Source organism: Quercus robur, chromosome 4 (genome assembly GCF_932294415.1).
Source record: "Quercus robur chromosome 4, dhQueRobu3.1, whole genome shotgun sequence".
Taxonomy (NCBI): Eukaryota; Viridiplantae; Streptophyta; class Magnoliopsida; order Fagales; family Fagaceae; genus Quercus; species Quercus robur.
This window is the reverse complement of record NC_065537.1, coordinates 20115569-20133715: the sequence shown is the minus strand read 5'-3', so window position 1 is coordinate 20133715 and position 18147 is coordinate 20115569. Positions and strand designations below refer to the sequence as shown.

At 33.5% G+C, this 18147-nt stretch overlaps 1 protein-coding gene across 1 annotated transcript; it reads right to left on the bottom strand.

The window, feature by feature from the left end:
- Positions 1–10728: 10728 nt before the first annotated feature.
- On the bottom strand, positions 10729–12376 carry LOC126720813 (probable glutathione S-transferase). The gene is made up of 2 exons (XM_050423632.1): positions 11966–12376; positions 10729–11406 (listed from the first exon to the last, which is right to left on the bottom strand). Exons 1-2 carry the CDS (start codon positions 12278–12280, stop codon positions 11062–11064), a joined length of 660 nt encoding a protein of 219 aa, XP_050279589.1. The 5' UTR covers positions 12281–12376; the 3' UTR covers positions 10729–11061.
- Between the last annotated feature and the right edge of the window lie 5771 nt (positions 12377–18147).

Genomic DNA, 18147 nt, shown 5'->3' with positions numbered 1-18147 from the left:
ACCCATTAATAATATAATAATGGACAATAATCAACACTTAAGTTATAGAAATGGGGAAAAAGTGGGATACCACTCTCTCCTGTTGGTGGTTTATGAAAACGGAAAAAAAATTAAAAAAAAAAAAAAAAAAAAAAAACTTCTATTAAAATACTACAACACAGTGTTTACAGGGAATTATAAAGAATGCAGTGCACCGTGGAGGAGCATGCAATAAGTGAGAATGGCATTATATGGATGCAAGTAAATACTTTCTCTATATATGACATCTAACAATATATAGTGGAACTATCTTTTTATTGTGAAATTATATTTCTTTCTAAAAACAGTATTTCTATTTTTCTAATTTATTGTAAACTCGAATTATGCATATAAACTTAAAGCAGAGTAATCTTTATTTTCTTATAGAGATACTCAATAAGGTGTCTTTCTTATTCATTGAATAAAATACATGCCCATACTTTTTAAAGCTCAGCAGACACATATCAAAGTGTATTACAATTTCAATGGACCTAGATGAAATAAACCTAAACTATCTTTTCAAAGTAAACAAACTTGAAACTTGAACATTACAAAATGAACGAATGCCATTACACAACCACTCAAAACCATTCTAATATGCTAAATACTCTAGGGTTTGGGCTAAACCATTTCTCCACTCCAAGCCACGTATTTTCCTCAATTGTCCAACGGCCTCATAAAACTTCTTCTGGTCAGCAAGAGACTTGGCCACAGTCTCCTTTTGCAGGCATCTCTTAGCCCATGCAATAATCTTGGGGCACTCTACCTCTATGTTGATATTGCCAAATACCTCAAAGGCATGGAACTAGCTGTAGAAAGTGACAAGAGAAAGGTCCACAAACCCAAATGTTTCACCCCCAAAGTAAAGCTTGTCATCAAGCTCTCCCTCCAACATCTTGAAGGTTTCAAAGAATTCCTTCTTTCCTGCCTCCAGCTCTTCACCTTTTGTGGTCCATAACTTCTTCGAAACATCATAAACCTGTATTTTCCACATTGTATTACCACTTTCCATGGATTAAATAAATTGATGAACAATGACAGTAATGAATTTCAAATCAAATTTGATGGGGGTAGAAGAATATTTCTCTAAACCTTAAAAAAAAATATCCTATGAGATGAAAATTCATACGACCTCTCTTATATTCATATGACCACTCCCTCATAGCATGTATGAAAAGGGTGGGAAAAAGGCTCTTTTTTTTTATTTTTTTTATTTTTTATGATAGGATTTAAAATTTATTAGTGTCTCTTTCATGATGATTGTTTCTGAAAGCACAATTTAGTGTGAAAACACTAATGCTTGTTTAGACCCCAATTTTACTAGATTTCTTTTACTCTTGAAAGCTCGAATTTGTGTAAAAACACAAGAGCTGTTTAGACCCCCAATTTAAAAGATTACGGTTCGGTTGATTTTACTCTAACTTAAACTAAATGTGGAATAGAGTAAATGCAAGCAGATAAACAAAATAACTACTCTAAGCTATATTCATTAAAACATGGTAGTAAAATGAAAGCAAAAAGAGTAGGGAAGAAGAATGCAAACACAAGATAACACGCCGATGTGTTATTGAAGAGGAAACCAAAGAATTCGACGAAAAACCTCTCCGGCGCCCTCCAAGAGGTAAATCGATCCACTAGAAAATAAGTTGGGATACACGAATAGCAAGAGACCCTCCAAGCCTAATCTACCCAATGCACCTAAACCCTCCGAGCTCCTACTCTAACAAGGTTTCTCAAAACAGTGTCTTGTCTAGCTTTCCGGATCCCGCAATACACCCGATTGCATCCGCCAAAACTTGGCTTCTTCCAATACTTCCCAACAGCACCAAAACCTCACTTGACACTCAAAACGGGTATGGTAAGTGTTTGGGCTATCAACCTCTTAAGGATTTGGAAATGGAGAGGATGGAGTTGAGGAAAACCACAATGGATTGTGTAGAAAATTGTGGGTATAACAATCTCTAACTCTCAAAGGTTGTAGATAGGGTTTTCTCTCTGAAAAGCACTCCTCAACATATGTGGGTAATGGGAGTATATATAGTGTGGGTAGAGATAGGGTGTATCAGATATGACAAATTGGCAAAACAGAATATTTCACAGGTATCTCGCAGGAAGGCCTTACCCGCGAGACACTCGCAAAAACCATTTACATTTCCATTCACCATTTGCACTTCTAATATGTTATATATACATGCTTATAGCCCTTTATTCCGTTCCATCTCAAATACACTTGGACAAAAAATGATGTCATTTACCTTCAACCTTCAACGACACTTACATAACATCAACATTGCAGTATCATTGATTCTAACCCGTATGAGTAGGCTATGACCAAGGAATGAGGCTTGCGTTTTTTTATTTAGTGACAGTAACTTACAATTTTGATGTTGAAATCAGACGTTGTGGATTTTGTAAAGGTTATGATTCACTTTAAGTCTTCGGGTATTTGAGATTTTGGTTTGAAAAAGTCATAAATGTTCTCTTGTTTTAGAACTAAAAAAAAAGAAAAATTTTAATTGATTATTTATAAAGTTAGCTATTTTTTAAGAAATATTTTGTTAGAACTCACATTCTCTTTATGTTGATAATTATAGATGATTTTCTTAATTTCATTGAGATACTGAATTGGGTGTTTATGATTGAGGTCTTAATATGCATAAAAATTATTTCAAATGATATTGTAAAGTAGTTCATGCATCATGCAGGATATCATCTGAAAGTGTCTTACAATTTCAACAGACCCAAATGAAACAAACCTAAACTATTTTTGAAAGTAAACAAACTTGAAACTTGAGTATTACAATATGAATGAACTTTACTACACAGCCACTGAAAACCATAATTCGGGCTAAACCATTTCTCTACTCGTAGCCACGTATTTTTCTCAATTGCACAACAGCCTCATAAACTTTCTTCTGGTCAGCAAGAGACTTTGCCACAGTCTCCTTTTGGAGGCACCTCTTAGCCCATGCAATAATCTTGGGGCACTCTGCCTCTATGTTGATATTGCCAAATACCTCATAGGCATGGAACCAACTGTAGAAAGTGACAAGAGAAAGGTCCACAAACCCAAATGTTTCACCCCCAAAGTAAGGCTTGTCACCAAGCTCCCCCTCCAATATCTTGAAGGTTTCAAAGAATTCCTTCTTGCCTGCCTCCTGGTCTTCTCCTTTTGCAGCCCATAACTTCCTTGAAACACCATTAACCTGTATTTTCCACTGTAAGGTTGAATTTATTCAACCATCTAATTGGCTTTATTCCGTACCAAATTTGCTTGTAATTCAGCATTTAGTAACCGTGTATTTAGGTGGGTTTGTTGTAAGGGTAGTGAGTGAGATAGAGTGAAGTTTGCTCAAGAGTGTGCAAGAAAACAGAGACTCGCGGCTGGGACTCGCGGGTGGACTCGCGGCTGCAAGCCACCAGAAGCAGCACACGTGCCAAGCATGCTGGAAGATGAACAGTCATGTTAGCTGGAGCACTACAGGACAAAATAGGACAATTGGCCATACGGTTAACTCGCGACTGGATCTCGCGAGCCACCCCTGTTTTGTAAAACTTGACGTTTTACATTCCTCTCCCACTCCAGTATAAATACCCCTTTAACCCACGATTGAAAGAGAGCTTCCAGAGAGAATTTTGAGAGAGAAACCCTAAAGAAAAACCAGATTGCTTCACCCACAATCTCTACCTTAGAGTCTCTTCAAATTCCTCAACTCTCTTCCTCTCCATTGTCAAATCCTGGAGAGGCATCATACCAAACCTGGTTCTCACCATTATCATCTCTATGGGACAGTCGTTTGGATTTCTGGGAAGCAGTTAGGAAGGGACCAATCTTCATTGGTTGATACTATGGTCTAGTAGCGGAATCCGGAAAGCTAGAAAAGAAAAAGGTTCGGCGCAACCTCGTTGGAGCAAGAAGCTTGGAGGGCTTAGGTGCACTGGGTAGATTAGGCTTGGAGGGTCTATTGCTGTCCTTGTATCCCAACTGTATTTTCTAGTGGATTGATTACCGCTTGGAGGGCGACGGAGAGGTTTTTCGCCGAGGACTTCGGTTTCCTCTTCGATAACACATCACGTGTTGTCTTTGTGTTTGCATCTTCCTTCCTCTCTATCTTTGCCTTTATTTTATCTGCTGTGGTTTTATTCTGTTATGGCTTAGATAGTATTTAACCAATTTCGTAATATAGCATGTGTTAAGTTTCCGCACACTAGTTGTTTGACATATTGCTTGTATTGGTTAAGTTGGTTTTTGGGGGTCTAAACGTTCAAAGGTGTTTTGTACACGTTTTTTGAACTTTCATCCACACATTGTATTACAAGGATGAACAGTGACAGTAATGAATTTTAAATCAAATCTATAGAGATAGAAGAATATTTCTTTAAAGCCCATAACTTGCCACTTAGAATTTTTTGTAAAAGTAGTACAACTATAGATATTACAAGTTTTACTAAATTGAGTTTACAAACTGGTATATCATAAATTATAAAGAGATAATTCAAAAATTCATTTGTGAGGAAGTTGAAGCCCACCAATCATGATGATAACAATATCAATTTGTAAGCTTTTTTCCTTTTAAATTTATTTTGCAGCTTTTTTCTCTCTTTTCTAGTACATTCATGGGTAATTCTTAGGTACTCCCGACGTATGGAGAATGGTACTCCCTCTTCTCACCTTTATGGTGGGGTCCACTCAGTAAATTCATAATAGGGTCCACCATAAATGTGAGAAGAGGGAGTACTATTTCTTTGTACTTTGGGAGTACTTAAAGAATTTTCCACATCCATGTAGTAGTAGTATAACCAATATCAAAAAGGAGTTATTATCCAATTGGATTGTTGGGGATTACAATTTATACGTTAAATATAACCCTATATATGTTATGAAAGTTGTAAAGTTGTTATTTACAACTATTTTGTGTTGGTTTTAATTCCGTACCAAATTTTATTGTAATTCTGATTCAATCATTTTTCCCTGTATTTTATGTGGGTTTTTATTGTAAGGGTTGTGTATGAGAGAGAGTGTGAAAACTCAAGCTCTTATTGAAGATCAAGTGGTTTCGCGAGAAGCTATCCCGCAAAGTAATCCACGTGCAGAGTACATGACTGGAATGCGAAGAGTCATGACAATTGGAGTTTTCGCGAGTAATTCGTGGGTAAGGCCTTCCCGTGAAACATTATGTTTTGCTATTTTGTCATTTGTGCTCCACCATGTTTTCACTGACACTATATATACCCTCATTACCCACACATTGTTAGGAGTGTTTTTTAGAGAAAAAACCCTAGCATACACACTTAAGAGTTAGAGATTGTTACACCCACAATCATCTACACATTTCCTTGTGGTTTTCCTCTACTCCTACCTCTCCATATCTAAATCATTGAAAGATTGATAGCTCAAACACTTACCGCACCCAATCTAAGTGTAAAGTGAGGTTTTGGTGCTACTGGGAAGTTTTGGAAGAAACCAATCGTTGGCGGATGCAATCGGGTTGAATTGCGTGATCTAAGAGGGCTAGAGAAGACAAGGCTTCATCAAGCCAGTTGGTAGCAGGAGTTTGGAGGGTTCATGTACATGGGGTAGACTAGGCTTGGAGGGTCTCTTGTTATTTGTGTACTCCAACTTATTCTCTAGTGGATCACTACAACAAAATGCGTTTTCAGTGACGAAAAAATTCGTCACTAAAAGTCCAGTTTTTCGTCACTAAGGACCTTTAGTGACGAAATTGGACTTTTAGTGACGAAACCCATTTCGTCACTGTAGCCCCGTCACTAAAAGTCCTGGTGACGAAAAATTTCGTCACTAAAAGTCCAATTTGATTTAAAAAAAAAAAAAAAACTTTTTGTGACGAAAATGTTTCGTCACTAAATGTTTTCCTCACTAAAAACACTATTCAATGACAAAAATATTTCGTCACTAAAAACACTTTAGTTTACTAAATCATATTTAGTGACGAATAATTTCGTTACTAAAACTATGTTTGGGTACATATAGTGACGAAAAAATTTGTCACTAAAACTATTTTTAAGAAAATCCAGACACATATAGTGAGGAAAATTATTCGTCACTAAAACCATTTCTTACAAAATTTTGCTATATTTAGTGATGAAATTTTAGTCACTAAAACAATTTTTTGTTGCTATATTTGTGACGAAAAAATTCGTCACTAAAACTAAATTTTTTTGTTTTTATTTTTTTCATGGCTTTAATATTAACCTGTAACCTGTCATTACATTATTAAAACCTCACATTTGAATAACACATTTATTTTAACAACACATTTATTAAAAAAATATCCATACATTCCACAAGTAAAGAATTAAAACAAGTATCTAATTCAAACTCCTTCCATACAATAATTGTTTGCAATACATACAATAACTCTACCTAAACCCTATTTTAGAACTAAGGGAAGATGTCCTCATATGTCTTCAAGTAATACCAAAAGTAAATCCCTTAAAAGCCATCAATAAGAAATCTGCACAAATATAAAAACAATGCTTCGTTAAAATCGTAAAGTAAAAACATTAATTATATTATAAGAAACATTTCTAACGATGCATTAAGAGTAACCATACCAATAAATTAAAATCACAACGCCTAATGTATAAGTAGTAGAAAGCAAATAAAATACTTAAACAAATATACATTGCACACACAAATATACACTCCCAATATGAATTTAAACCACCATATAACACCATGCAAGCCACCCGCTTGCTCCAACACAACAACCCATCACAAAACCAATCACAAACATCATAACAATAATGCTTACAAGTATTGAAATCAAATAAAGAAACACAATTGTTACTAATTAACAAGTATAATGCTTACAAGTATTAAAATCAAATAAAATACTATTCATCACTTCTAATCAACAATACTCATTCACATTTGCAATAAATGCAAAACACTCTCAATATGTATTTACTATTCATCACATCTAATCAACAATACTCATTCACATTTGCAAGAAATGAAAAGCACTCTCAATATGTATTTAAACCACATTATAACACCATGCAAGCCACCCGCTTACTCCAACACAACAACCCACCACAAAACTAATCACAAACATCACAACTATATATAGAGTTTTATAAGTTTTTAACTAGAATTTACTTACTTTGCTCAAACTAAGTTTACAACTTTCAGAAAAAATCCAAAGTTAACTTGTGTTCTTCGCCTTGTTCCTCACAATTTCTTCAGCCACAAAAGAGAAAGAGAGCTGGAGATAAAAGAAAGGTAACTTTTAGTGAACAGTTAAGTAGACCCAAATTTAAAATACATATTCTTTATTCTTTTTTCCCGTTTCTAAACAGTGGTATAGCTTAGAATTCAATATTGAAAAGATTGAAACCCCACTTCGTGGTATCAAGTCCCCACATTTCCCTTCGTTCATATTGCTAGTAACCAGACCCAATCATACCTCAAAAATATTCCTAATGTTTAATTACATAAAACATGGAGTTAAGTTGCCAAGGGCCCACACCCAACATTTGATAAGCCTCCCAATGATCTAATGGCTGTAGTCATCAACACATTCTATGTATCAATAGGATTTCACCTGCATGCAACACATAGAATAGTGAAGCTTTACCTCTTGATGGAGACAATGCAATAATTTCAATAAAAAGATGACTCTCAATCTAGAATTCCATAGATTCACATAATAAATAATAAGTAGAAATACATAATTATACACAAAGTCATGGCTTAAACTGACATTGAATGGCAGTCATATAACAGGAAGTGAAAGCATATGCACATTGATTGTTAACACTTCCATAACACATTGTAATGAGAACTCCTAGATTAGCTTTTATTTTTGCATGTTAGTAACATTTTACATGTGTCCATTCATGTCATTGTTACATGATAAAAGAAACAATTATCAACTTCAATGTATGACAGTTCTAAGTGGAGAGACTCTAAGTGGAGAGAGTTCAACTTCAATGTACCACAGGAAAGTTCTTGATTTAAATTTTTTAGGATTTGTTAACGTTATAAGTTCTTAGTACATATATCCTTTCATGTAGGATTTTATAAAGCTTAATAATAAATAAATAAATAAAATCATACAATATTTACATTATAGAATCAACTTTTATACCAAAAAAAAGAAAAAAAAAAAGAAGAAAATAATTGAATGTGAATTAGACATTGTGTTGTCTCTATAATATGCTTACAGCTTTAATCTCATTTTATAACATAATTTTTTCTTCCTTGGAGTTCCTTAGGATTGTAGGCTAGTTGTCTACACTTGCAAAGCAGTGTACTCTGCCCAAAAACTAGCAATATCAAACATTGTTTCTCATTTCTTCATACCAAACACTAGGTTAAAATCTGTATGATTCCACAAATTTAAAAAACTTATAATATTATTGAACCTAAATCTATACTCCAAAAAATTGTTACATGCAACAGAATTTAAAAAAAAAAAAAAAAAAAAAAAACACCAAAAGCACAAAACCAAGAAATATTTCATTTTTCAGCAAAGGAGACCCACTAATAGTAACGGTTTACAATCTGCAAAAACAATCCTATTATCAAGAAATAGCTTATTTTCATGAACTCAGCAAAAAATATGACACTCAAAATAGCCCGGCACACACAATTCCATCTAATCCGAATCAAAATTTACCAAACTTGAGGTAAAAAAAATACCGTCGCGAGCGTCGCTGGAAGGACTGAAGCGTTGCCGGTGTATGTTTAACGGCGATGGTTTATTTGCAACCGTCGCGAGCTGAAGCTGGGTTTTGGCGACGGTGAATAGATCGAACCGTCACGATCTGAAGTGAGCGAAATGTTGTGATGGTGAGGCTGGGTTTTGGCAATGATAAGGAATGCGAAGGGTCGCCAGAAGTCAAATGGTCGCCGGTTCAAAGGAATGCGAAGGGTCGCGATTTGGAGTGGGCATCGGTGTGGGTATCGGCGATTTGGAGTGGGTATCGGTGTATGTTTAACGGCGATGGTTTATTTGTAATCGTCATGAGCTGAAGCGTCGTCATTGAGTTTAATCGATGACGACTGAGCTCAACGGCGATGGTGGTTGGAGTCTTCATCGCCTAAAGGAGCTGAAGAACTGAGATTTTTTTTTTTTACCAAAAAAGTGACGGTTTGTTTTGTGGCTCTTTGTTTTTTTTGGGTGTGCTGGGTATTGAAATTAGGTGTCTTTAGTGATGAATTACAGTTTCGTCACTAAAGATCGGGCTTTGTTAAGATTTTTAGAGACGAAATTCATATTTCGTCACTAAGTCATACTTTTAGTGACGAAATATGAATTTTGTCTCTAAAAACATATAAGTGCAAACCTATTATTATTTTTAGTGATGAATATTTTTCGTCACTAATACTATCCGTAGTAATATCTATAGTGACGAAATATTTCGTCACTAAAAATTTCAACTTTTAGCGACGAAATATTTCGTCACTATAGATTAATTAAACTCGCGCCAAAGTTTCCCTCCATTGGCGCCTATTTTTCAGATCACAATAGTGATGAAATTTATTTTTCGTCACTACATGTTATAATTTTTTTCATTATTAGTGACGAAATTCATATTTTGTCACTAAAGCTGTATTTTTAGCGACGAAAAATATTTCCTCACTAATTTTCGTCACTAAAAATACATTTTGTTGTAGTGGATCGATTTATCGCTTGGAGGGCGGCGGAGAGGTTTTTCGCCTAATTCTTCGGTTTCCTCTTTGATAACACATCTCGGTGTTATCTTGTGTTTGCATTCTTCTTCCCTACTCTTTTAGCTTTCATTTTATTGTTGATATTTAATAAATATAGCTTAGAGTAGTTTATCGGTTGTTCACATGCATTTACTCTTATTCCACACTTAATTTAAGTTAGGGTAAAAGCAACCGAGTCGTAACTTTTAATTGGGAGTCTAAACAAGTTCTTGTGTTTATACATAAATTTGAGCTTTCAAAAATGATTCGAAGATTGGCTCAAAGACAAGCTAGAAGGTAGAAAATTTAATCAAGAATACAAAAACTTAGGTAAAAGATGGAGAAAATTAGTTTATTTGTCCAATACTCTGAATGACATTTTAAATAAAATCCTATATTTTAAATATCTTTCATTACAATTATCAATTATTAAAATCGTTTCAAATTAACTTCTTGAAAAGTCATTAATAAATAATAAAGAAAAATCAAATAATTAAATTGCACAAAAAACTTTTCTCCACATCAAAATATCCCTCATATAAACATGATGAGATAATAAATAAATTTTTTTTTTTGTTAAGTTAAAATCATCTATTCTTTCATTTTTTATTTACTTTGCTTGAACACACTTACTGAAATTATATATATATATATATATATAGAAATTAATTATTATTTTTTTGTATAATATCCTATAAAATTATATTAAGATAAAAATAACATACTACTAAATTGAAATGTAATAAAATATATAACTTAACATATATAGTCGTTCTTTTAATTTCGGAATTTTTATTGAAATTCGTAATATACGCGAATGTATTACTAATGATGCGACATAATTTATAATTATATTTTATTATTTCTTTTGGATAGAAATGTTTATAATATAATTATTTGGATTTTAATTTTTAGATTAATTAAATTAAATAGATTATGAAATAGCAATTTTCTACTAATGAAAAATTAATTAATAGATTTAAATTTTATTAATATACGAATTTGAAATAATTAGATGAAAAAGGTCATTTCATATCACAAATATTTTTATTCGAGTAAAATCTCCAATAGTCTACACACACAAAAGGCATAAGGATACAATTTCATCTAAAACATAGCAGACACAGCAAAGTGTCTTTCTTATTACAATAGCATACATGCCCTTTGGATTCAAAGCTTAGCAGACACACCGATGTGTCTTACAAGTTCCACGGACCCAGATGAAACACAACCATCTTTTTTTTTTTAGGCAAAACAAACTCAAAACTTGTAACATCACAAAATGTAACCCACAAGATTACACAACCATCCAAAACCATTAAGAAATGCTAGTACTTCCAGATTTGGGCTTAAACATTGCTCTACTCCAAGCCTAACCTTTTCCTGATTTGTCCAACAAACTCATAAACCTTCTTCTGGTCAGGAAGAGTCTTGGCCACAGTCTCTATTTGCAAGCACCTCTTAGCCCATGCAACAATCTTGGGGCACTCTGCCTCCATGTTGAATTCTCCAAAGGTCTCAATTGCATAGAACCAACTGTAGAAGGGGATAAGAGAAAGGTCCACAAACCCAAATGTTTCACCCCCAAAGTAAGGCTTGTCACCAAGCTCTCCCTCCAATATCATGAAGATTTCAAAGAATTCCTTCTTGCCTGCTTCTTTTTCTTCTCCTTTTGTGGTCCATACCTTCTTTGAAACTTCATAAAACTACATATTCCACACATTTTACTACCACTTCCCACGTATATATTATATAACATGCATGAACAATGACAGTAATGAATTTCAAATCAAGTCCACTGTACTAGAAACCTTAGCAAAGGTGGAAGGCCAATATAAGATGCTCTTGGTTGCAGGACATTAATCTTACTCAAATATATTAAATCCGTGGTAAATCAACTTACGTTATTGACTGTGGGATGGAAGAACAAGACACAGTATATTGGACTTAAAATCACTTTTTTTTTTTTTCATTTTTTTAATCACAACACTTTCTATGATCTGCTAGAACTCGCAAACTTTAATCATGTTTGGTCAAATTAAGTACTAGAGTCATCATGTCTAATTGAATCTTACAAGTATCATCGCCATGATAAGACCTGAAAAATTCTAAACTCTAATAGAATCTAAACATTAAGCACATAATAGTTTTTTTTTTTTGACAAATCTGGTGAATCTAGCTTAATATTAATCCTTAAAAAAATACAAAAACAAAAACAGAACATACAAATGGAAAGAGAATGAAAAGAAATCGCAGAAAACGTACCTTCTTATCAACAAAATCAGCCCAGAACCTGGAATGAGCTCTCTGGTAAGGATCAGTGGGCAGCAATGGACACTTGTCCTTCCAGACCTCATCTATGTACTGAACAATGATGAGGGACTCACACACCGGTTTCCCGTTGTGGATGAGAACTGGGATCTTCTTGTGAATGGGGTTCATCTCTAAAAGCAGAGGGCTCTTGTTAAATATATCCTGCTCCCTGTACTCATACTTGATACCCTTCTCGGCCAGTGCAATCCTGACTCTCATCCCAAACACACTGGGCCAGAAATCTAGCAGAACCACCTCGTCTGCCATCTTCACAGAACTGAAGATATTGAAGCAAATAGAATAAGCAGGGAAAAGAAAGAAGAGAGATGAAGAAGTGAGAGATGGTATGCAAAAAACACTAGGAAGAGAGCGTGGATTTATAGTCAAAAGTGTCGGCTCGGTATTTCATTAATAAACAAATAAATAATGCTAAAGGATGACTTCGACTAAAATGTATTTTAGTACTCCACTGACTATCTTATGAATGATAATTTTGATTACCAAATTTGTTTTCAGTTTCTGGATCCTTCCACAATCCGGTCGATGTCATTGCTTTGCTCATATAATTTTTCAGTGTAGCATTGCTTACAGAGTGGGTGTTGCGTCCTTGATTCTTTCTGTCTTTTTTTATTTTATTTTTTCAACCGCGTATGAATTTTATTGAGAAGGAAACAGAGTAATTACAAAATAGAAAATACTAGCTTGCTCGAAAAAAATATGGCATTACAAAAGGATTGAGTAGCATAACCTAAACCAAAGTAGTTATAGTGACCGAGCTGCTAAAATGTGGGCCGCAACATTGGCCTCTCTAGGAAGTGGGAATCCAACTATAACTGCAATTTGGTATTAATGTTGCCAATCTGAAAGAATAGAAATCCTTCATGTTTCTGAGCTGCCTGGTGATATAAGAGCATCCACGGAAATCTTTGAGTGGCTTTCTGTTGTCACACAATCAAAACTTTGGTCAAGAGCAAGCCGAGTATCCTGCTTCAGTTTCAGCTTGGATGGGGACTCTTTGACTCCTTTGACTTTTTTTTTTTTTTTCTTTTACTCCTAATAATCAGCTGTTTTCTTATATGTTGTTCTAAAATGGAGTTTTTTTTTTTTTTTTTTTTTTTTTGTGGGCGAAAATATCAATTTAGTCTAGGTTACAATTAATTTGGTCTGTACATTTTGATAGCAATTAATTTAATCTCTATTATTTTCAATTTAAAGTTAATTTGGTCTCTACTGTTGACTCACTAACAAAAAATGATTACATGGCAAATAGTGTGCACAGTTGACCAAACTAATGTTGATGTGGCTAGTAAATTAATATTAAAAAGTTTTAATTAACATTAAAAAATAACACCTTGGCATTTAATAAAAAAAAAGCCATTGGACCATGTAATTAAATAACAAAAAAAAAAAAAAGTTTACAAAATTAAAATAATTCCTTAAAAAATTCAACAAGACTTTCTCATTTTTTCCATTTATTTTTCTTAGAAAACAAACACACACAAGCCTAAGAAATCAAACCGTCACACAAGATCAAAACAACAAAATCACTGTGCTTGTTTGTTTCTTAGCATAACTTGTACTTTATCGATAGCTAAACAAACCAAACTGGAATCTTTTAATTTCCCCTCATCAAATCGCACCCCAAAAATACCATCAAACCCAACGAATACCCAACCCTTTGTCTATGTCAGAAATAAATTCAGCAATCAAAACAACTGGTATCAGGGGCCCTATACATGCTATCATCTAATCCTCCCATCAATATTTTTGCAATTAGTATTTGCAAACCCAGAAGTGGATAAGCCAAAGTAAAATCAGCTATTAGAGGAAAATCTTGGACAAGAAAGTTCAAAAATGAAAAGTTTTTGCTAGATAGTCTTCTCAGCGATTTCACAAATGGCGAAGAGAGATATAGATCTAAGGAAAACTCTTAAGGTCAAATGAACTTCTTGAGTGAGAGAGTGGCCTGTGTGAAACCGATAGAGAGAGAAAGAGGGTTTGAGTTGAGAGAGAGTGGATATGGTACAAGGCTGTTATCAAGTTGATTTGGTTGTTTTGCTTTTGCCTGTGGGTTTGATTTTCTAGGATTATGTATTTGATTCCGTGTTTTTTTAGTAAGAAAAACAAATAGAAAATGAAAAAAATATTATTATATTAATTTTGTAAACTCTTTTTTTTTTTTTGTTATTTAATTACATGGTCTAGTGGTTTTTTTTTTTTTTTTAATTAAATGCTAAGATCTCAACGTTTGATTGCTTTTGAGTTTCTTAGTGTCATGAACTCAATTTGTTTCTTAGTAAAATTGGTGTTAGGGTGGGAGTGACAAGGGTATAATAGCTAAGATTTCCTAGTGGTTGGTGTCTTTGTCTTATAATTATTGGAGTAATTCGTGAATTAGATTTTGTGGGGAAGGGGTTAGGGATTTCAATCCCCCCATTGTGTTCATTTTTATTTTATATATATATATTTTTTTCAAAAACCATGTGGTAGTCTATGTGAAATCCAAGTTGCATAAAAAAATATATTATTTCCACCATTAACCACATCATTATTTTCTATCCATCTCTTAATTAATAGTAGGGACTAGTTTGACACAATGCCAAAAGGTTATGGACTAAACTAACACAATTGAAATGTTAGGGACTATAAAATGCAAAAGTTAAGGACCATATATAATGGTAACAAAAACTTATTTTTTAAGCAATCGTTTTGGTATTTTTATTTTCAAAATCCATCGGTTCAAACATTTATGTTTATACATAATGAGTAAGTAGATTATATTTATGTTTACAATCTCTAGCAGTGGGGTTGAAAGAGTAAGTAGACTACATGTTCTCCCACTAGGATACTAAGTTAGAACCTAGTTCCATTTGACAACGAAGTTAGAACTACACCCACTAGGATACTAAGATTCACTATGATGAACTGCCATTTGCTCATAAACAGGTTCCTCATCGTTTTATCCAACTGATACTGCTTGGATGCCACCTTGGAGAAATGTGGGGAAACCGGTGATGAGTTTCCTATATTAAGAAAAAAAAAAAAAAGCATTTTAAGTAATTTGACAAATGACAATAAATAATTTAAAACCAAAAGATGAAGAAAAAGAAGAACCAATTGCGTCGAAGCCTAAAATTAAGCTTGATAAAATGAACACAATTCCAATAAGGATTTTGAATATAAGCATATTTTCTTTTCTTTTTTCGTTTGTGATAGGATAAATTAAACAAATAAAGAAGACACACACACACACACACATATAAAGATAGATATATATATATATATATAGGCAAAGCTCAGAAAAAGTCCAATTAGAATTTCTAATTAGAGTTCAATTTTACGTCATGTGTCCAAATTTATTTGGAGACCACACTTCTAGATGTTCAAATAAAATTTGAAATTAGGGTCCAATTTTGCTCCATGTGTCTCAATTTATGTGGGAACCGCGCTATAACTATCCTTTCAATGTCCATTTCAGATTCTAATGAGAATCAACAAGCATTCAAGGATCCGTTGCATGTTCCAGTTGGGCCTATTACTAAAGCAAGATTCAAGAAGATGAAAGAAGCACTTAATGGGCTGATTCAAGTGATTTGGGCTAATTCAAATGCAGGACATTCCAAGCTGGGCCCAAAGAAAGATGAAGGCGTAATAAATTTAATTCAAGCTATTAAGGGCTGATTTGGCTTAATTGGGCTTGATTTATGGCGTGGATTAATGGCTGATTGATTTTCTAGCTCCATATCAGTCAATAGATATTTTTCCTATTCTGGAGCTTCTAATTTCGGACCAGATCTACCTTAATTTTAGGCTTTTATAATTTAGAACGTTTTTTAGCTATTTTCCTATTTTGGATTTGCTAATTTCAGACCAAATCAACTTTTATTTAGGGTTTTATTATTTAGTACGTTTTTAGATTTTCTATTTTCAGTCATGTCTTATAAATAGCATGCACTCATTGTAATGGAGGAGAATTATTGAATAAAAATCAGAAAAAAGGTGAGGCTTTGCTCTTCTTTTGGTTCTTCAAGAACTGTGAACTTATCAGGGATTCTTCCTTGTGGCATTCAAACTTTATACCTTTTGGTTCATGATTCAATTATAATCATTGGGTCAAGGTGTTACACTTATACCTTTGGTTCGCATTTCGATTATAAACGTTGGGTTAAGGTTTCTATGAAAAATCTGAATTTTAGTTTTCTTGGGCAAGTATTTCAATATTTTTGTTGGGTCTCAAAGCGTGTCAATTGAAGTTCGCATCAGATTCACTATGTTTCTTTAATATCAAATAAGAGCCACCTACCTTCATTTCAAAGAATTTGAATAATTTTAGTTCAGTATAGAAAACGAGGATTCCAATATAAATAAACTATAAAAAATCTAATCATATATCTAACTTGATATATAAAATTAGAGGAAGGAAGAGCCTAATAATAATAATAGACATAAACAAGCTTACGTTTATTAAATTTGTTGTTATTGTTATTGTTATTGTTTTATTTTTATTATTATTAGTTGTTAACCATGCTTCGCACAGTTAATTGTTTTTTAATTTATAAATTTGTAAATATTATAATTAATTAAACATATTTTTAAAAAGAATTAATTATTTCAAATAGTATTATTTTTTAATATATAAATAAGTTTATTGTTATTATTTCGTGCAGCCCTATTTTAATTTGTAGGTAAATTTGATTAGAATTTATTGTTCTACTGAGAAGATTAGTTATAAATGTCAAGTGCACCTAATGACTAGGTTAGTGATACTCAGTTATCTTCCCACTCAATACTATAATCATAGAATTATTACTATATGATTGGTGAAAAGAGCTAGTCAACAAAGATCAATTTCGTACGAATTAATGTCCTACTATTTAGAAAAGCAATCGATGCTCCCAAAAAATTCAATCAAAATCCTATATTTTCTTCTTTAATCTCTCTCTCACTCCAAAATTCATAATTTTGGCTTTGTATTTAAAGCCATGGAACGTATTCTCTCTCTATTTCTCTCTTGATACCAGTTTGTAAATATCTAACATTGTTTGATTTAGTTGTGTTAGGACATATGTGGGAATTGTTAGAAACATATGTGATGTAAATTGGCTAATCCTTTGACAAAACACACTTTGCTTGTAATTGGGTAAATCTAGTATGAGTTTAGTACTTCAAGAAACAAGTGTTCAAGTTTAGTATTGAAGCCATGCAAGTCTGATCAAGAAACAAGTGAAGAAGTGCTGTTTATTAAAGCTCGACAGATGTCTCAACAGAATCATATCTATTGAGGTTTAATGTTGAAGCTCGACGGAAGCTGTATCTGTCGAGAATTACGAAATTAGAATTTTCAAATCTAATTTCACGCATATCCATGAGTATTTGTGTAGAGTTTCTTTTCTCACAACCCTAGACATATATAAGGATTATTTTAAGGGTCATCACAAGTGATGCAATTTGATGCAAAGTGATAATACATTCATATTGTGACCAGAGACAATCTGCCTAGTTCATCATATTCTTTGTAGAAGCAATTGTGTCTTTGCGCCAAGGGTTTTGTAACCAAGGAGCTTCTTGATCTTCATTGTTGGATGAATTAATGAACTTTGCAGCTAACATCTTCCTCAAGTTGGTGTTTTAGTCATGTACTAGGATCCGTGCATCATTGGTTAGTCATGTACTGGGAGCTGTGCATTGAAAGGAGAGATTACCGCTACAATACAAGTCCAATTGGGTATTGGGGTTAGGGTTCAATTGTAGGTTGGTATTAGGTACTGGAATTCCTTTTACTTGTAGCCACTTGTTTTGATAATAGTGAATTCTCAGGAGTGGTGACCTTAAATTCACCTGGTGGAGTTTTGCCTTGGTGGTTTTCCCCATTCGTAAACAAATCACCATATCAAATTTATTTTCCGCTGCATTTAACTTAATTGGTGATTTGTTTGTGCTACCACGCTTATTGCATGTAATTGAATCTAATTAATTCACTTAGATAATTAATTGATTAATTTACCAAAAGGGGTCAATACATTCTTGGCCTATCAAGTGGTATCAGAGTGGGCACACTTTGATTAGGTTTAATCTTTACTGTGTGATCCATTGACCCCAGTTTGTCATGGATAGAGGACAATCACTTATTATAC

Bases quoted from the DNA above. Each gene is read 5' to 3' on its own strand.
- LOC126720813 (XM_050423632.1), bottom strand. From the start codon at position 12,280: ATGGCAGACGAGGTGGTTCTGCTAGATTTCTGGCCCAGTGTGTTTGGG. The intron at 11,407-11,965 runs GTACGTTTTCTG...TGGAATATGTAG, and splicing joins CTGATTTTGTTGATAAGAAG to TTTTATGAAGTTTCAAAGAA.